Raw genomic sequence first — 19938 nt, 5'->3', positions numbered from 1 at the left:
CTTTCCCCGGTTCGAGCTCCGCCGCGCGGCATCGCGGCCTCCGGCCCTGAGCCTCCCGTGCCGCGTTCCAAGGAGCGAACGCGTGGGCATGGCCGGCCCGGGGCGGGTGAGGGGCGCTCGGGGGCCGTTGCTGGCCCCGGGCCGAACGCTGACCGCCGCGTTCCGCCCGCAGGGAAGGCGCAGGAGGCCCTGCAGGAGCGACACCGGCTGCGTTCGGTGCTGGGGAGCCAGAGAGCCTCGCGAGTGCCCAAGCTGGCCACTGTGGAGGAGGAGGAGGAAAAAGGCCCTGGAGCTGCTCCAGCAGAGGAGAATGAAGAGGCGGTGCCGTTCCATCCACCGCAGGAGGGTGAGTGGCAGAGCTGGGCTGCAGGACTGGAGCCTGCAGCTAACTTGGCCGCATCCCATCCCATCCCATCCCATCCCATCCCATCCCATCCCATCCCATCCCATCCCATCCCATCCCATCCCATCCCATCCCATCCCATCCCATCCCATCCCATCCCATTCCCAAGGACAGGATGGAAGAGGGGCCGGGCAGACACCCCACAGGGGCCGTGCTCCATCCCCTGGGCCATGCCGGGGCTCTCCCTGCCTGGGCAGCGCAGGGCTGGGCTGTATTCTCCGGCCTCTCCCGCAGCCCCTCAGCTCTGGCTGCGCTCGCTCTTTGCCAGATGCAGCCCTGGAGCGCACACAGGAGCAGGAGTGCAGACGTGGCCACTTCCGCAGCACAGCGCAGGTACCTACAGCCACCCCCACCTGGGCTGGGCCTGCTGTCCCTGCTCAGCCCAGCACCGTGTGTGCAGCACTGCATGCAACATCCCCGGCTTCTTGGCCTTCTCCTACAGCTCGTTTGCGACTTTATCCGGAGCATTCAGCAGGAAGAAACCAGCACCATGGGCACTGGGCTCAGAGCTCACTCAGAGCTCCTCAATCATGAGACCAGTGCCGCCCTGCTGGATTTGCTCCTGGAGAAGGGTGTTGCCAGGCCAGAACAAGTAAGCAGCTGGGGCCAGGCTTCAATTCCCCCATGAGTCCCGTGCCTTCTCCAGCCACACCTGGTGGTCCCTGGGAGCCTTTGAGGCCATGGCAGTGCGCTGGGAAGGGAAGGACCTCTCGGGACCCTGGGGACATTGTTCCCTCTGGCAGCTTTCCAAGTCTCCCTGTGCCTTCTCCAGGTGCCCGCCATGGTGAGGTACATTCACCGCTGGCTCATGACCAATGATTCTACCGAGCACAGGCTGGACAAGGCCCTGCTGAATCTCACTGCAGCACACCCGGGTGATGCAGTCATGACGCTCCTGCGTGTGGCCCCGTCCTGTGACAGGTATGGGGCCCACCTGCCCAAAAGGCTCAGGCCTCCCCAGCCCATCAGCCTGTACCACCTATCCCAGGTGTCTGAGCAACAGAGAGTACCAGGGCCCTCTGGCTGCTCCCTTTCCCAACCCTGGCATGTCAGCCACCGAGCCTGCTGCCATGCTGCCTTGCTGCCCCTAAGGGCTCTGTCTCCACAGGGCTGGGGCGCCTGGCTGCTGCTGGCCAGGGCCAGTAGGCAGAGGCAGAGCCCGTGGTCAGCCTGGGCCCCCAGGGATGCCCAGGCCACGGTGCCGTGTCTGAGACCCCCCCTGAGACAGAGCTCTAACCCTACAGAGCTGCTTTGACCATGTGGAAGACCATCATGGGCTCGCTCAGGACTGCGGAGGCAGTGCAACTGATACTCCTGGATGTGCTGGGGAGCTGGCCAGAGCACAGCATGTGCACCTCCGATAGGGACAAAACGGGTGTCTTTGGCCTGGCTGTGAGTTTCTGCAACTGGCCTTTGCTGGCCCCAAGGCTGCCTCTCCAGCAGCTCTCCATTCTCCTTCCCCCACTGCATCTCCCTGCCTCAGGTGCTGGCCTGAAACCTGCCCCAGGGGCACCTTCAGGCCCACCAGGCCCCATGCTCCCCCTGCCAAGGTCTCTCGGGGCCTCTCCCTGCTAAGCTTGGGCCCTGCCACATGGACACCTGGGCACTGAGCGCTGTCTCGGGGGGCTTTGTCCCTTGCAGGCAACCCTGGTGATGTGGAAGATCCTTCAGGAGGCCCCTGTCCCACGTATAGTGGCGCCGCATTTCCCCCACCTGTTTGTGCATCTGCTCTTCCAAGTGTTCTTCAGCACAGAAGAGATGCCAGAGGAGGTTGATACCTTCTGGAAGCAATGCCAGGAAGAGCACGGCCTTGCCACCAGCCCCAACAGGTGCTCCATCCCACTCGTTCTGTCCCTGCCACATGGCCTGTGAAGGAGCCAGTGCTCCCAGTGTGACCTGGGCTTTGCTCTCTGCCCACAGGTTTGCAGTGCAGACCCTGAAGTCCCTGCTCTGCCTTCTCCAGTGTGAGCAGGTGGTGGTGTCAATGGAAGGCAAGCGTGGCTGGGACACGCTGCTCTGCGTTGATACCCACCACTCTGCCGTGGCTCTGCTGGCCAGGTGAGACACCCCCTTCTCCTCATTGCTCCTGGCATTTGTGCCCTGTGCCCAGGCTGTCCCACATGGTCCCCGTGGCTGTGGGCCAAAGGGACGAGGGACAGCCAAGCAGACTGAAAAAGGCTGGGAAAGGGGGTGCCCAGGAGCGGCCACATCTCAAAGGGCCCAGGTCCCCTGGCAGTGGGTGGTGGGGAAGGACAAGAACCATGTGAGTCAGTGCTGGGAGAGGCTTCCCCCCCCGGCTCAAGGTCTTAGTGACATTTTCCACCTTCCAGGGAGATGCGCCATGCATCCAGGCCCTTGTGTAAAAGGATCTTATGCTGCCTCCTTGAGATGCTCAGCAAAGAGATGCCATACTGGGATTTCCCTGCCCTGGCGTTCCTTGTGGAGGTGAGCCTGATGGCCAGCGCTGCCTGGCTGAGCAGCCTCCCAGCCCTCTGGCCTCTCGCAGCCACAGCTGCCAGGACAGTGCCCGTGCCCTGTGCTGCTGCCTGGGCCCGGCCCTGTGCGCTTCTGGGCTCCTGCCGGCCGGCCGGCTCCCCCGTCACTGCCCTGTGCCTTTCAGGTCCTCGAGTGCCTGGACTTGAGGGAATGCAGGGACAGCATCATGGATCTTGTCTTGTCATGGCACCTGCAGAGGGACCGTGCAGACATTGGCAGCCAGCTGCTCAGGGCCCTCCTCCCACTCAGGGACCATTCCCCACTGGTGAGAAGAGGGAAGTGGCTGAAGCCGTGCAGGCAGCATGGGGCTGGGCAACGCAGTCGCTTGGCCTTGCCTGGCCTTTGGGCGCTGTGGCAGCTGCTCCCAGCTCTCCTGCCTCCCGCTTCAGCTGCCCCAGTGCTTCAGGACAGGCCTTTGGCCTCTGGGCCCTGCGGCAGCAGGGTGGCCTTTCACAAAGTCGTGTTCCACACAGGCCGAAAGAATGTGGAGCCTGACTGAAAGGCTCGTGGAGCTCCTGCGGCTCAGGATGACCACCATGCTACTGGGCTATCTGTTCCTGGATAATGGTGCCCGCATACCCAGTCCCATTGCCCTGCATTTGGCTAAGGTGTTCCTGCCACTCTTTGACTATGTAAGGCTCTGTGCCCCCAGCCACGGCCACTGGCTGCTGCCCGGACACTTGGTGCCCTGTGCAGATGCAGGCCTGTGCCAATGTGGGCCAGAACCAGCTGATGCTGAGCTCTTGCTGCCTTCCTGTTCTACAGAGTGATAGCCAGGTGCAGCAGCTCTCCATGATTGTCTTTCACACCTTGATTTCTGCTGTAGAAGAAGAAGGAAAAAAACTCCTGATGACACAAGTGTGTCAGAGCCTGCTCCCACTGCTCTTCCACTGCCATGATGAGAATCTGCGTGTGGCACAGGTGAGGACTTGTGGGCTGCTGCTGTCCCCCTGGCAGGGGGCTCGGCTGCCTCCTGCCCTGCACCTGCTGGACCGCAGCCTCCTCCAGGCTGCAGCTCCTGTGCCCTGGGCTGTGGGACCATGTCCGCATCTCTGCTGCTCTCTAGACTTCTCGGGAAACGCTGCTTTGTGCAGTCAAGTTCCTGAAAAGGAAAGATCTTGAAAAAACTGTGAAGAAAGAGAAACTCTTGAAGTTCACTGAGCTCCTGGTAAGGAGGGCCTGCATGCCCCAGCCTCAGCCTGGAGAAGGCCCCTGAGGGCGGTGCTCAGTGTGCGGGGCTGGCACCTGTGCATGCCCCTGCCCGCTGCTGCAGCCAGAGGTCGGGCGGGCTCTTCTCCAGGCTCCCGTGGCCCCAAGCCGGGTGCCCATGGAGCCCCGGCCTGGCGGGGCTGCGGGGCGGCACCGCGGCTCCCCGGGCAGCAGCCGGCCCTCTGCCCCCTCCCCTCGGGAGCCCTTGGCCAGCGGCTGCTGGCCGCGCCTCAGGGCTGTGCGGGCAGGGGAGGCCGGGGCTGGGCGCAGGCAGCGCCCGGCCCAGGGGCTGAGCCCGCGCCAACCCTTCCCTCTTGCCGCTCTCTCCAGCTGGCACAGGACAGGAGCCGAGCGGCCGAGCACCTGCGCCGGGCACTGCACTACCTGCAGAGCCCACAGGAGTCCCTGCGAGAGGCGGCCGTCAGGTTCATGGGTGAGTCCCGAGCCCGGGCTCCTCCCCGGCCCGGCCCGGCCCGCCGCAGCTCGGCCCCGGCCCCGCCTGCTGCCCCGGCAGCGCCAGCCGGGCTCGGCGCCGTGGAGCCCCGCCTGGCCTGGGCATTGCTGCTGCCGCCCTCTGGCAGCCGTGCCCTGGGGCGGCAGCGTGCGGCAAGGGCCGGGCTGAGCCCCGCCGGGCCAGCAGCCCGTGTGGCCACAGCGCCGGCAGCGCCGCTGGCAGGGAGCTGTGCTGCTGGGGCCGTGACAGGCTCTGTGTTCACAGGCATGGCCGGGCGGCGCCTGAGGGGGCAGCAGCAAGAGCTGCAGCTGATCTGCGCTGGTGAGTGAGGGCAGCGGGCTGCCAGCGCGGGCTGCCGAGGGCAGCTGCAAGCCCTGTCCCGGCTGCGGAGGGCTCTTCTCCCCTGGGCAGAGCACACGGAGCTTTCAGGGCCCCGTGGGCCATTCGTGGCCAGCAGCTTCTGGCTGATCCCCTTGCTCCCTGCTCCCTCCTGGCCATGGCAACAGCTGGCTGGGATGGCTCTGGCAGGGGGCTCTCCTGGGCTCCCTGCAGATCCGGCTCTGACCGTGCCTCTGTTCCTCTCTCTTGCAGCCCTTGAACGCCTGACGGAGGACACAAGCAGTGCCATGTCGCAGCTGGCACTTGAAACGCTGCATGTCCTGGGGGAAATACAGCGTGGGCGATATTCCACCATCCAGAGGCTGCAGGATCAGCTGCACAGGGCATGGAGGACTCGGCCTCGTCTTTCGGGGCTCGGCTGGCTGTGCTGCCGGAAGACTTAGGAGAAGAGCTGATCCTGGAGGCTGTCTTTGCTGGGGCAACCTGAGCCAGGGGTAATTTTCCTTTTCTTTAATATTTTTCTGTTCTTCTTTTCATTGTTTTATCTATATTGAAAATAAATAAATTATAGGGTGTAGATAATTATATATATTATTATTATTATAGATTACTGTAAATAATTATAGAATGTATTTTGATACACAGACTGCCAGGAGCTTTTCTTTGCTGCCCAGGTCTGCAGGGCAAGAGGCAGGAAAGGGTGAAAAGGGTGCTTGCGCTCAGCAGCACAGCAGGCTGAGGGGTCCTGAGGCCCTGCAGGGGGAAAAGGGTGCTTGTGCTCAGCCAGCTGCCCAGGCATGTGCAGCGGGCAAGGGGAAATGGCCAGAAGCCCCTTGGCCTTTGGTGGTTCTGCTGAAGACTTTGGGCTGCCCACAGAGCGGCTGGGCAGAGGCCAGAGCTGCGGGGATCCCTGCCAGAGCGGTGACTGGAGATGGCCACAAGCCCTGTGCCAGGCAGGAAGCGCCATTCGTGTCCTCCTGCCCGTGTGCTGCTGGCTGCCTTGCTGAGAGCTCCCAGGTGCCTCTGGACGGGGCTGCTCTGGAGCTGCTGTGGGGCTGCGGTGCTGCTGCCGGGCAGCTTGGCCGGGCTGGGGCAGGGCCTGAGGGGCTGGGGCGCTGGCAAGCCCTGAGCAATGGGCTGTCAGAGGCCACAAGCAGCCCCCCAGCAGCCGCCTTGATCCTGACAGAGTTGACTTGCGAGAGGGATCCCGGGCACTGTGGAACTAACAGCATCAGTGTTGTTGGAAACTGAAATGCAGGGAAATCTCAGACCTTTGGTCTTGTCAGCAAAGCTTAGAATTAAACCCAGGATTTGGTCTGAGACCTTGGAAAGGGCTTCCAAACTTAGGTGCTAGAAGCGAGAATGCAGATTTCTAGTTTATAGCAGAGACACGGGGAGGAATGTTGAAGTAGAGGAAAGTTTAGAGTTTTAGAGTCCAAGATCTAAAAAAAATACAAGTAGTTAAAATGGAAAACAAGAAGCTTAGGATGCAGTGCTGTGAGTTTGTGTGTCATAACATGATTGGCTAAGGAAGCTTACACTGTAGCATGAGTCCCTAAGACGAAATATTGAAGGGTTGGCTCCAAACCACAAATATCCTTGTTGGCAGCATCTTCTTGGCCAAGAAATCCTTCAAAGCTCTTGTAACTACAAGTCTTGCGGCCCTGTGAGCCATGTGGTGGAGATGTGAGCCAAACTCACCCTTCCTGTCTGTGTAGAAGTGAAGAAAATGCAATGGCATCATGTAAAAAACTTAGAGGTCCACTCTCTAGCTCATTCCAAACTCCTTCAGCTCCTGCAGAGTGGGATTTAGCTACAAAGAGATGACAAGGACCCTTAGTGCTGCCTCTTTGACTCCACAGCAGCTGCTTTAGAATCTTTCCCATAACCCTGTGTAGTCGTGTGCCAGAAATGTATCATTTGAAGAAACCTTCCCAAGTGACTTGCATGGAGGTTTGTCTGACGAGTATTTGAGGAGAAAGCCTCCCAGCAGAGGTCTGGGCTTTGGCCTAGCTGTGTCCCCTGCTGATTGTGAAGTGTGCCATCAGCTGCAGGGCTTTCTGGGCTAAAAATATCATCAAGTCACTTGGACTTGCTCTTTATAGCCTCTAAAAGCTGGACCCAATTTTGGGGCAGATTTGGAGACCGCATCTATGGGTGCATGGAGCACCTAGGATTTTCCCAATTGCTGGGAATGGTTCTCCAGGTCCCTGGAGTATCCATCCCATCTGGTTTTGCTTGTCCTGGTTCCCTGACAGCTGGGGCCCTGGGCAGAGCCCTGAGAGCCTGGTCTGCCCCCAGGGAAGGAGAAGGAGCCCCTGGAGAAGCTGTACCAGGTGGGGATGCTGCTGCTGCTGCTGCTGCTGCTGCTGGGGACAGCGAGGGTGACATCAAGAATGACAAGCTCTTCCTCAGCCTGGCCACTGGAGGCTGAAGGTGATGGACTTTGATTCTGGCACCTTCTTCAAAGCCAAACTCTGCAGGGAATTTGCAGATGAGTCCCCAGCCGGGGAAATTCTGCCAGATTTGGGCATGGCCCAGCCTTGCTGGGAACCAAAGGCTCCCCCTTTGCTGGGGCAGATGCAACTCATTCTTCAGTCACTGCCCAGCTGCTTTTGGCAGGGCTGGGGCATGGGCTGGGGTGGGTACGAAATGGGAGTGGGCTCCTGGGCCTGCCAACAGCCCCCAGCACCCACCGTGCCCCGGGCTGGGCTGGGGCTGGGGCAGCCAGCCCGACACAAACCAACCCCATGGTGGGAGCAGAGGTGGGGCTCCAGAACCTGTGCACAGCTGCTTTGCTGTGCAGGCAAGGAAGGGCTTGGGCAGCTCCACTGCCCTTGTTTGCTTTGGAGTCACTGTGATTTTGGGGGGCAGTGCAAGGGGGAAGAGAGAAAGTGTGGGCTTCCCTCACCCATGGCTGGGTTTTTCCCTGGCATTCAGGGGTTGGGCCTTCCTCAAGACCCTGACAGAGATGGGAGTTTTTACCATTTTTCTTGTTTTCCCTTTTTGCATCTAACCTCTTTTCAATAATGTGTTGTTTGTTTTTCCAGAGGAAGCATTCGAGAAGGCCCAGTGTGGATGGGGAAGTGCTTGGGAGCAGCTGTGGTGTGGATGGGCTGTGCCCTTGGAGAAGGCTGAGGCCATGGTTTGGGAGCAGCTTTTCTTCCAGCCGTGGGTGGCATGAAGTGAGTCCCTGTGTGCTTGGCAGGGTGGGATCAGAGCTTTTGGGAGGTGGGAGCGAGCACAGGAGCATCCTGCTCTGGGCAGCTGCTGAGGGCTGGATGTGCCGTGGCTGGCTGCAGGCTGGGCACATGTGCTGCCCTCCTGCTCTGTGCCAAAGGCAGCAGGGATGGGCAGTTCTGGGCACAGCTCTGGGCACAGCCAGCATGGCCTGGGCACCACAGGCCTTGGCACAAGGGCACAGGAGCCCTCAGCTGACGGGCACTTTCTGCTTTCTCTCCTTGCAGCCGGGCTCTGCGGGTGCTGAGGCTGCTCTGGGCTCTGCCAGGGCTCTGCTGGGCTCAGCCCTGGGCCCAGCTGGGCTGGCTCTGCCCTCACATTGCTCTGACAGCTCTGCATCAGACGAGCCCGCTGCAAGCACAGTGCCTGAGCTTTCTGCTTTGGCAGGTGAGTGAGACTCTGCTGCAGGCCCAGAGATTGCAGCTGGGGACACACATCCAACTGGCAGGGACCCAAACTCTCCACAGTCCCAGCTGAATGCCTGGATCTGTACAGGGTGTTTTGTGTGTCCCGTTCTTCCTTCTTGATTGGCTGGAATTGTGCAATTGCTCTTTCTTCCTCCTCCAGAAGTGCCACGAGTGGGCCAAAGCTGGCAAGTGGGCCGTGCTCCTGAGGCAGTGCAGTCTGGAGCTGGTGGATGGAGAATTGCCCTTCTGCACTGCCAAACCAGAGCAAAAAGCTGTCAGTGGGACTTTCTGTCTCTAAGAAATCCCTGACAGTTTCAAAGGGAATGTGCAGCTCGTTTCCAGGCTGAGAATGAAGGTCATCTTCTAAAGGATTTGGGGTTTGACAGAGCTTCCATTCCCAGTCCTGCTTGGAGCTGGAAGGGCACTAAGAAATTTTCTCTTGCTTTGACTACAATTTCAAATACCAGTGTTGGAAACAAAGCCCAAAATCTTTTAAGAGGCTTTTGAGGTCACAAAGATGGATCCATGTCATCAGCACATTTACAATGGAAATAACTGAGTTCTCTTTTCCAAAAGATCATTTACCTCTTAATGCAAAGAATGTAACATTGCCTTTATGTTTTGTTTTTTTCACTATGTTATTATGTTATGTTTTTTCACTAACACTTGGATTTTGTTCCTATCTTTTACAATTTACCTTTTTTTTAGCTTTTTCCTTTTTTCTCCTTTCAGAAGAAAACATGTCCTATCAAAGGAATGTCCTTTGCTCCTGGTTTCCGTGTGGAGCAGCTCCCTTCCTGCTGGCTGAGCTGCTCAGGCAGAGCCCGGCAGCTCCTGGCCCTGCAGGGCTGAGGCTTTTCCCCGTTGCTGGCCACACACTGATGGAGCAGCACTGCTGAACTCGGGCACACAGAGGGACCAGCAGCAGCTGCTTTTGGCCACCTGAGGCTCCAAGGCCCAAACTCTGAGCAGCCAGGGCTGGAAGAGACTGGCAGGGTCTGATCCCTGACTCTGGACCAGGGCTGCACAAATGACCCCCCAGCAGCAGCAGCAGCAGCAGCAGCAGCAGCAGCAGCAGCAGCACATGGAGCTGACTTTGAGCACAGCCCCTGCCCCTCTTCCCTCCCGTGTGCAGCGGTGTCACAGCAGCCTGAGGCACCTGGGAGCCCCCAGTGCCAGCAGGGACTGGAGATGGCAGCCCTGGACTACTGGAGGCTGTGCAAGGAACGGAGCTGGGCACTCCCTGTCCATGGGGAGCTTCCAGATGGAAAAGGCTGCTGTGCCCAGGCAGGTCCAAGGGCACAGAAAGGAGGCTCTGGAGCACTGGATCTGTGCCAGTGCCACAGTCCTGGGCAGCAGCCAGCGAGCCCTGGGGGAACAGAGGGCACAGCAAGAGGGACAGAACCAGGCAAGGGCAGAGACTGGAGAGAGCCAGGCCCGGGAGCAGGAACAGCTGCTCCATTGCACTCTTGGAGAAAGCTCTTGGCTGGTTCAAAGCGCTGAAAGGCGTGAGGGGCAGAGAGGAGGCCACAGCAAACAATGCTCCTGCTTACACAGCCTCCCCTCTCCATGTCCCAGAAGGAATTGCATGGACTGTGTTCTTCTCTCCGAGTCCTCGCGTTCAGCATGAGCAGCTCAGCACCAGGAGCTGAAGGACCTGAAGCCTCAGGTCCCAGGAGCTGGGCAAGAGGAAACTTTTGGAGCAAAGGAATGCTGCTAAAATAGACCCAGCTGAATGCAGTGAATAGAATCATGGAATCACAGAATCCTTTCTGTTGGAAAAGCCCTCTGAGCTCACCCAGTGCAGCCGCTCACCCAGCAGTGCCAAGCCCAGCACTAAACCACGTCCCTGAAGTGCCAAGGCCTGGACAGCAGCCCTGAGTGAGGCCTGGACAGCAGGCCCTGCGCCAAAGGTGGCCTCTGGATGAGCCTTCCAAGCAAAGGTTATCTTTGTATCTGCTCCCTAATGAGATATGCATGGTCATTAGCGCTGTGATAGATGTAGCCACTCATTAGTGAAACATGTATTGACCTTTGTGTATTTAGAAGCCAGACAAGGCCGTGAAATCTGACATCTGGCCTGGTTTGGGGCTGTATGGTCAAAGTCACCTCCCTTGGTTCCTCCTTGAGCCCTGGCCAGGCTCTGGGAGGGACCCAAGAGGAGGATGAAAGCAGATGTTGCCACACTAGCAGTGCTGTCAGTTTGTTCATTCAGCACTGTCAGAGCTGGGCCCTCTCCCAGCGGGGTTGGAGCCTCACCTGGGGCTGGAGGCACCTGCAGGAATTGCCAGTGCCCAGGAGTGGCTCTGCAGCCCTTGGCTGTGACAGCTTCCCCAGCTGCTGTGTGGGTCTGGGGGATGGTAAAGGCTGAGGGTAAATGCTGCTGGATCTTTGTTAATCACTGCAGGCAATCTTTGGTGGGGATGGTTGGGTGCATTGCTGAGCTGCTCCTTTGGTGATTCTTTGCTGCTCTGAACTGCAGGAAATGACACTGATTCCTTCAGCTGGAGTCTGAAGGAATTTGGTGCTGACCCTGCCCACTGGTAAAACAAAACTGGCACAGTCTGGCCAGATCCCAACAAAATGTCACTTGTTCAGTGTCAATGTGAGGAATCAGTCCCCTCAGAAATTCCCAGCTGGGAAGCCCTTCCCTGGAGTTCCCTGGCTCTGGAGTGGGCTGAGGTTGGAGCCCTGTGTGAGCAGTGGGGCAGTCCGGTAAAAGAAGCTGCACCCCTGGATGGCTTCAAATGCATCCAAAAATTTCAAATGGAAAAGGAAAAGACCTTGTGGGTTTGGGCAGACAAAGATGAATTTGTTGAGAATGCATAGGAAACAGCACCTTCAGAAGGAACAATTATTGTTGGAATGCTCCCACATGGAGCAACAGAAGAAGGTTTTAATCTTGAGCTGATATGCATTTGTACAAGTGAAATATAGATATAATAAATATCTATATACATATTTATAGTATAATAAGACATACATATATATATATATGTATATACACATTTATATATTTCATATATAAATATATTCACATATATATGTGGGCATATATGTGTATACACATATGTGTAAACAATATGTATCCATTGTTTATATTGTTTAACACATCCTGCCAGACCAGATCTCCCTGTTTGCCCCAAGGGCCCCTTTAGGAATTGCTCTGATCCACGGGGCTGCATGTGAAGGCTGCTGTGACACTGAGGGATGTCACAGTAATTCCATTCCATTCCATTCCATTCCATTCCATTCCATTCCATTCCATTCCATTCCATTCCATTCCATTCCATTCCAATTGCACAGGAATTCCATCCAGGAGCCTGGGTGCCCCTCAGGGACTGGGACCGGGCCCCTTCCAGCCAGAGGGGAAAGGGCCCCCCAAGCCTTGTTAGCCACAGAAAGCATGGGAAAGCTGAACAGCAAAGGGCCTGGGGGCATTATTCTGGAATTAAAAAGGTGCCAGCTCCAGGGACAACAGAATTCTTGTTCCTAACTGGAATGAGATTGAGAAAAAAGAATGAAGAACGGTGTCACTAAAGTACTACTGGTGTCTGTAAGGTGTACCCTGATAGTCAGCCAGAATCTTTGTCTGCCACAAACACCTCTAGTGTTTCACCAAGGGATTGGTCATCAAAACGTAACGATGAGTTATGATGGATTGCTGATTTTCCTTTGTAATTCTTTGCTAATGATGATGTGCTTTGCTGAGTTTATCCTTTTGTAACTCTTTGCAGCTGTGCATGATATAAATGACACAATTCCTTAAGTTGGTGTCTGTGTCTTTGGCAGTGACCCTGCCCACTGGTGAAACAGGGCCCCCTCTTGCCTAAGTGTTCCCTGGGAAGGCAAAAGCCCTCACTCCAAAATTTCCCCCTTCCTCCCTGTTCCCCCCTTCACACCCTGAGCATGATGTGCTCTGGTCTGGGCTATGCCCGGGCTCAGTTGGGGTCTCCTGTCCTGGATGTGTCCCCTGCCCAGCTCCCCCGCAGCCCCAGCCCCTCCCCAGCGTGGCTGACGAGGGGCAGGACAGGCCTTGGCTGTGCTGCAGCTCAGCAAGAACAAAACCATCTCTGCGTGCTCAGCCCTGTGCTCAGCACCCGGCCCAGCAGTGTCTCAGTGCCAGGGGCTGTGCCCTCAGTCCCTGCCAGGGGTTTCCATGGCAACTGCCAGGCCAGGTGACCCAGGTGTCCCCCCCAGTGCCAGTTGCCATGGAAACAGTGCCCAGCCCTGCCCCTTTCTGTCTGGCTGACCTGGCCTTTGGCCCTGGCAGTGCTGTTGGCTGCTGGTTCCTGGTGCCTGAGCGGCCAGCGCGGCACAGGGCAGGTGGCCATGGCACAGCCCCCCGCAAGGGATCCCCTCTGGCTCTGGGCACTGACACCAGCCCTGAGCAAGGGCCCAGGGCAGCTTTCCATGGCCACCAACCATCACAACGGGACCAGGCATTGGTTGCCATGGCAGCTGAGGGCAGCATGGCTGGTGCTCTGCAAGGGCCTTGGGGCAGACGGGAAGGAGCAGCAGAGCAGGGGCTGATCCATCCCCAGTGCGCTGGACAGCCCAGGGCAGCGTCCCAGAGCGTCCTCATGGAGCTGCCAACAACATCCCCCCTCTGCAGCCCTGGTCTCTCCCCCAGCTCACACAGGTGCCCCATCCTTGCAGGCACAGACACGGCAGCACTGCCTCAGCAGCCCCTGTTTGCATTGCACAGAGCAGGGGGAGCACCCCCATGCTGTTGGTGTGGGGACATGAGCCTGAGGGATCACAAATGCCATCAGTCCCTGGGGCCAGCAAGGGCTGGGGGACACCAGGGAAACCACTCAGCTTTGTCCTGGCCTCTGCACTCAGCCAGAAAGTTTGTTCCCATCAGCTGGGAGTTTCCTGTCCCACTGCAGATGCTGTTACGCACAGCCAGGGCTGCGTGGCAACCACCCCCAAACTGCCCTCAGCATTTCCTCTGCTTCACCTTTGCCTTCTTTCCTCTTCCTGATACAAACTTCTTACCACTGCCCACCCCTGTTCCCTCCCTGACCTGGCACCATGGGAACGTCCCTTGGGGAGCAGGACCATCCTACAAGTGCTGCAGGAATTATCGGCAGGCTCCTGCACTGCCTGGTGCTGCTCCCTTGCCAGAGGCACCCCAGGCCAGGGGGCACATCTGGGCTGCTGTGTTTGGCTCTGGGGCTCCCTGTTCTGGGCAGTGAGGAGGAGCTGCAGAGGCTCAGCAGGACTGACAGGATGGGCTTTGGGGCTGGCAGGAGAACCTGAGGGACCTGGGCTGCTGGAGCTCCTGAAGAGGAGGCCCAGGGCTCGTCCTGCAGCTGCTCCAAGGGTGGTTCCAGAGAATCCCAGAATCAGCAAGGGTGGAACAGGCCATGGAGATCATCAAGTCCAACCTGTGCCCTGACACCACCTTGTCTCCCTTGAGCCTCCTCTTCTCCAGGATAAACAACCGCAGCTCTCTCAGCTGCTCCTCACAGGACTTGTGCTCCAGACCCCTCTCCAGCCTTGTTGCCTTTCTCTGGACATGCTCCAGCCCCTCCATGTCCTTCCTAAATTGGGGGCCCAGAACTGCAAACAGCACTCGAGGTGCTGCCCAAGCAGTGCTGAGCACGGGGGAAGAATCCCTGCCCTGCTCCAGCTGGCCACACCATTCCTGATCCCGGCCAGGAGCCATTGGCCTGCTTGCCCAGCTGGGCACACTGCTGGCTCATGTCCAGCCTGATGTCCATCAGTCCCTGCAGGTCCCTTTCTGCCTGGCTGCTCTCCAGCCATTCTGACGCCTTGTTGAGGGAGGGAGGCAGGGAGGGAACGGGTCCAGATCCAGTCCTTCCTAAAATGTGGTGTTTGCTGGCACTGCCAGTTCCCAGATTTTGATATTTCCATATTCTGGCACAGCCCAAGTGCAGCAACTTGCTGGCAAAGAAAGCCAAAACCAAGCAAAGACCTGGTACCTACAGCAACCCAATCTCGGGTTTGCTGACACCGCCAGTACCCAGATCGCGCATGTTTCAGATGCCTGCACAGCCTAATTCCAGCAGTTTGCTGGCACAGAAAATTAGCATCTGGAAATTTCTCAGTGTCAGCAAAACCTAAATGCAGCAATTTTCTGGCAAAGAAAGCCAGAACCCAGCAGCTTCCCAGTGCTGGCATAGCCCAAGTGCAGCAATTTGCTGGCACAGAAAGCCAAAATCCGGCAGTCTCCTGATGCCAATACAGGTGCCCAGTCCTGGTGTTTGCTGCCACTGGCAGTGCTCATATCTGGATATTTCCCTGTTCTGGCAGAGCCAAGTCCAGCAATTTTCTGGTCAAGAAAGTCACAATCTGGCAATTCCCTGCTACCGTCATTGGCAATGCCAAGATCCAGTGTTTGCTGGCACCACCAGTGCCCAGATGCGGGAATTTCCCGGTGCCAGCACAGCCCAAATCAAGTACTTTCTGGCAAAGAAAGCCAAAACCTTGCAAATACCTGGTACCTACAGCAACCCAATCTTGTGTTTGCTGGCACCACAAGTGCCCAGATCCAGAATTTTTCAGGTTCCTGTACAGCATAATTCAAGAAATATGCTGGCATTGCAAGTTAACATTTGGCAATTTCCTGGTCCTGGCACATTCCCCACCCAGATCTGGTGTGTGCTGGCCCTGCCAGTGCCCACCTCTGGCAATTTCCCTCTTCTGGCACCACCCATGTCCAGAATTTGCTGGCAAAGAAAGCTAAAACCTGGCAATTTCCCCTTGCCAGCACCACCCAATCTGGAGTTTGCTGGCAGCAGGATCCCAAGAAAGAAGGAAACAAAGAAGGAAAGAAAAGAGGAAGGCATCCAGATCCAGTCCTTCCTGGAGCCTGGAGCCTGAAATGGGCTGTTTGCTGGCACTGCCAGTGCCCAGATCTGGAAATTTCCCTATTCTGGCACAGCCCAAGTGGAGCAATTTGCTGGCACAGAAATCCAAAACCTGGCAGCTTCCTGCTCCTGGGTCTGGCACCCCCCACATCTTGTGTTCGCTGCACCAGAACCCAGATTTGGAAATTTCCCGGTGCCAGCAGAGCCCAAATCTGGCAGATTTCTGTTGCTGCCAATGACACCACCCAGATCTGGTGTTTGCTGGCAGCGACAGCACCCAGATCTGAAAACTTCCTGGTGCTGGCACAGACCAAGCCCAGTGATTTCCTGGCACAGAAAGCCAAAATTTGGAAATTTCCAGGTTCGGGCACCAGCATTATCCAGATCTTGTGTTTGCTGGCAATGCCAGTGCCCAGATTTGGAAATTTCCCGGTGCCTTCACAGGCCAGGCCTAACAACTTTTTTTAGCTAGCTGGGGCAGAGAAGTTCCTTGGACTGTGACTTTCTTTTTTCTTGGAACTGTTTAAACCTGCTCTGGACTGAAAACCCAGAAAAACACCGGCACCTCACACCTGTGGCCCACCGAGCTCTGGGACACTGCATTCCAGCACCAGAGGGACTTAGAAGAGACTGAGCGAGCCAACTGCAACCCACAAAAAGGACTTTCTGAATTTGCCATCTCTTCAGCACTGTCTGATGTCTTATTTAATATTATTCATTTTTCATACTTGTGAATACTTTACTTGTTGAATAAACTGGGTTTTTTTCACTTTTCTCCAGGGAAGTGTTTTCCGGAACTAGTAGGGGGAGGGGACGATTGAACTTGCTTTCTAGACGGACCCCTTTTGGAGATTTCCTCCCAAAATTTGTCCTAAGCCAGCACAAACAGTCATCATGAAAATTTCACCAGTGGCCTAATTTCCTGGTGGAAAATCTTGTGACAGAAGCTTGACCTTGTTCTCCATGAGCAGACAGGAGAAGATTCCTGGAAAATGGAAACTTTCCAGAAGGGAAATGAAAATGAAAGAAACAATCAAAGATGCTTTCCTCTATTTATTTCTATGCTCCCCTTTTCCATGTTGCACTGCATCTCCATCCCAGTAATTCCAGATGCACAGCACCTCTAAGATCGGTGACTTAGTGATTTTTAGACACTCTAAAATACCATGAGCCACACACAGTTTTCCTTCCCCTGTTTTTACTGGAAAACAACACAGGAGGTGTGAGTGCAGTGCTGGGCTCAGGTAGGAATCCTACCCCAAGGGAAGGTGGCCCGACAGTGTCTGACCCTCAGCAAGGACAATGCACAGCAGCAAGCGAGGGGATCGCTGTGCCAGTGTGCAGGAGTCAGGGCTCTGCATCCGGGCTCAAGGCTGCAAAGTTCCCGTGTTTGGGCAGACGGAGAGGCTGTCCCCGGGGCGCGCGGGGCTGGAACGTGGGGCTCGTGGGGCGAGCGGGGAACGGACACGGGGACGAACGGCCCCGGTGCTTCAGTTGCAGCGGCGGCAGCAGCAAAAGCAGACAGACTAGAAAAATCGTTCTTTCTCTTTCTCTCGCTCTTTCTCTCCCTTTCCCGCTGTCGGGCACCCTTCTCTCGGGGTCCCTTGCCCGGGTTCCCTCTCCTCTCCCCGCCTCCCTCTCCCCTGCAGGGCCGGGCCATGTCCCCGGCCCGCCCCCGGCCCCGGGCGGGGCTGCCTCGTGCCCGGCCCCGGCCGTCCTGCCGCGGTCTCGCCTCCGCCCGGCTCGGGCTGTACTGGCGGTGGCGCTGCTGGGCGGGCATCAGTGCGTGGGGCGGGGGCGGCATCGCCGCCCTTTGCCTCCGCCTGGCCCGAGCGCGGCCCCGGCCCCGAGGCAGGGTCCACTCCCGGCCCCGGCCCCGGCCCCAGCCCCGACCCCGACCCCGACCCCGGCCCCGGCCCCGGCCCCTGCCCCGGCTCCTCCCGGGGCCCGCGGAGCACACACGCGGCGCGGCCGCTCCCGCCGCCTCCACTGCGGCTTCCCCGGCCCGAGCTCCGCCGCTCGGCAGCGCGGCCGCCGGCCCCGAGCCTCCCGTGCCGCGTTCGTGGGAGCGAACGCCTGGGCATGGCCAGCCCGGGGCGGGTGAGGGGCGCTCGGGGGCCGTTGCTGGCCCCGGGCCGAGCGCTGACAGCCGCGTCCCGCCCGCAGGGACGGCGCAGGAGGCCCTGCAGGAGCGGTACCGGCTGGGTTCGCTGCTGGGGCGCGGCGGCTTCGGCAGAGTCTTCGCGGCCACGAGGCTCTCGGACGGCGCCCCGGTGAGCGGCGGGGCCTGCGGCGGGCGCAGGAGGAGGGGATGGAGGAGGAGGAGGGCGGAGGGCGGAGGATGGGGCTCGCAGTGCGGGCGGCGAGCTCACCCCGCTGTTGCCCTTGGCTTGCAGGTGGCCATCAAAAGGGTGCCACGGAACCGCGTCCGGCACTGGGGCGAGCTGGTGAGTGAGCGGGGCCAGCAGCCGGGGCTGCCGGCCAGGGATGAGCCGGGGCCCGGCACGGTGGGAGCCGCCAGGACGCCCCGAGGGAGAGCGGGCGTGGGGCCAGCGCAGGGCGCAGAGCATCCCGGCCTGGCTGAGGGCTTCCCCAGGCCTGGCACGGCATCGGCCCCACTGACGGCATCGTGCTCCTCCCGCAGCCCGACGGCACCAGCGCACCCCTGGAGATCGTGCTGCTGGCCAAGGTGTCCACTGGCTTCCCCGGTGTGGTCCAGCTGCTGGAGTGGCTCGAGCTCCCCAACTGCATCGTGATGATGCTGGAGCGGCCAGAGCAGTGTCAGGACCTGCAGCGTTTCATTGGGGCACGGCGGTTCCTGCCCGAGGAGGAGGCGCGGGAGCTGTTCCGCCAGGTGCTGGAGGCCGTGCGGCACTGCACCAGCTGCGGGGTCCTGCACAGGGACATCAAACCAGGGAACATCCTGGTTGACCTGGACACCGGGCAGGCCAAACTGATTGACTTTGGCTGTGGCACCTACCTGCAGGACACAGTCTACACTCACTTTGCAGGTGAGCCTACCCAGGGCTGAGCTCCCGCTGCTGACATCTCATGGCCCAACATCTCCCAGCCCAAGCTGGCTGTGGCAGCGGGGATTCTCCCTTTTGCTGCCAGTCAGGGCACTGAATCTTCAGCTGAGTTGCTTTAGAGTGGGGCTGGGTGGGCAGCCATCTTCCAGCCCTGCTAGCAGCCTTTGCCAGCAACTCTGCCCAGGACTGGGGCTGGGCTGAGGCAGCCAGCCCTACCAAAACCCCCGTGGGTGGGGGTAGCAGAGAGGGAGGGCGGAACCTGTGCCCCAGCCACTTTGGTGTGCAGACGAGAGGAAGGGCTTGGGCTGCTCCACTCGCCCTGTTTCCCTTGGCTTCATAATTTTTTTGGGGAAATGCAGGCAGGGAGGATAAGGGCATGTTTTTTCCCCAGCATGGAGTGGGTTTTTCCTTTGCGTGTCATGGTCGGGCCTAGCCAGGGCTGCCCTCTAACAGCACCAGAGGCTTCTTTTCCAACCCTAACTTTGTGCACAAGTCCCAGATGCTGGCGAGAGGGCAGTGGTCACCCTGTGTGCCCCTGATGCAGCCCCCACAGGCCCAGGGATGCTGGTGCCAGGCTCTGGGAGCAGCAGCATCCCCCTGATGAACTCCATATGTATTCCATAGGAACACTGTCCTACAGCCCCCCGGAGTGGAACGACTTTGGCTGGTACCATGGCGAGGCAGCAACGGTCTGGTCCCTGGGCATCCTGCTGCACCAGATGGTCTGCGGGGAGCACCCTTTCAGGAGGGGCCGGAACCTCAGCTGGGGCCAGCTCCTACTGCCACAAAGGCTCTCTCAAGGTGGATCCTCTTCTCTGGGCACGGGGGAATCCCAGTGCTGGGAGCCAGCAGCGGGCTCGTGGGCATCCCGCTCTGGCAGCTGCTGAAGAGGTGGCACATGTCCTGCTCTCCTGCTCTCCTCCAAGACAGGGAATTGATGGGAAAGTTTAGGCCCAGCTCTGAGCACATCCAGCATGGACTGGGCATGGGAATAGTGGGGTAAAGCAGACAGGAACCTTCTCTGGCTGACCGTCAGTTTCTGCTTTCTCTCCCCAGAGTGCAAAGATCTGATCAGGTGGTGTTTATCCGTGAACTCCTTGGATAGACCCACACTGGAAGACCTGTTCTTTTATCCTTGAATGTGGGATATTCCTCTGCCATAGAAGAAGGGAGAGAGCCACAGGCACACTTTGATCCAGAGCCCTGGTAAGTTCCTGCTCCACACATGCCTTGGCAATGAGAAGCAAAGGAACCCAGAACTTTTTGTGCTGCCTGTGTCACTGCACCAGGGTCATGGGATGGGAACACACAGCCCTTGCGCTGGAGCTGAGCTGCTCTGCCCAGCACTGGTGGCCGCCATCCAAGCTGGTTTTGCTTGTCCTGGTTCCCTGACAGCTGGGACCCTGGGCAGAGCCCTGAGAGCCTGGTCTGCCCGCAGGGAAGGAGAAGGAGCCCCTGGAGAAGCTGTACCGGGTGGGGATGCTGCTGCTGCTGCTGCTGGAGACAGTGAGGGTGACATCAA

General features: G+C 58.4%; 1 protein-coding gene and 1 long non-coding RNA gene across 2 annotated transcripts; both read left to right on the top strand.

The window, feature by feature from the left end:
* The first annotated feature begins 1195 nt into the window (after positions 1 to 1195).
* Positions 1196 to 2218, top strand: LOC141727929 (uncharacterized). Its single transcript, XR_012578708.1, has 3 exons — positions 1196 to 1324; positions 1648 to 1795; positions 2045 to 2218. It is a non-coding gene; the product is annotated as an uncharacterized LOC141727929 (long non-coding RNA).
* Positions 2219 to 17728: 15510 nt separating this feature from the next.
* On the top strand, positions 17729 to 19555 carry LOC141727879 (serine/threonine-protein kinase pim-1-like). The gene is made up of 5 exons (XM_074534164.1): positions 17729 to 17740; positions 17784 to 17834; positions 18032 to 18398; positions 19041 to 19217; positions 19473 to 19555. The coding sequence occupies exons 1-5, from the start codon at positions 17729 to 17731 to the stop codon at positions 19553 to 19555; spliced, it is 690 nt and encodes a 229-aa protein (XP_074390265.1).
* The last annotated feature ends 383 nt before the right edge of the window (positions 19556 to 19938 follow it).

This window comes from Zonotrichia albicollis, unplaced genomic scaffold, assembly GCF_047830755.1.
Source record: "Zonotrichia albicollis isolate bZonAlb1 unplaced genomic scaffold, bZonAlb1.hap1 Scaffold_257, whole genome shotgun sequence".
Classification (NCBI taxonomy): domain Eukaryota; kingdom Metazoa; phylum Chordata; class Aves; order Passeriformes; family Passerellidae; genus Zonotrichia; species Zonotrichia albicollis.
Note: the sequence above shows the minus strand (reverse complement) of the source record. Positions and strands in the feature narration are given on the sequence as shown.

Coding starts and splice junctions, on each gene's coding strand:
- LOC141727879 (XM_074534164.1), top strand. Junction 18,399..19,040: donor AGTCTACACTCACTTTGCAG/GTGAGCCTACCC, acceptor TGTATTCCATAG/GAACACTGTCCTACAGCCCC. Junction 19,218..19,472: donor GCCACAAAGGCTCTCTCAAG/GTGGATCCTCTT, acceptor TTCTCTCCCCAG/AGTGCAAAGATCTGATCAGG.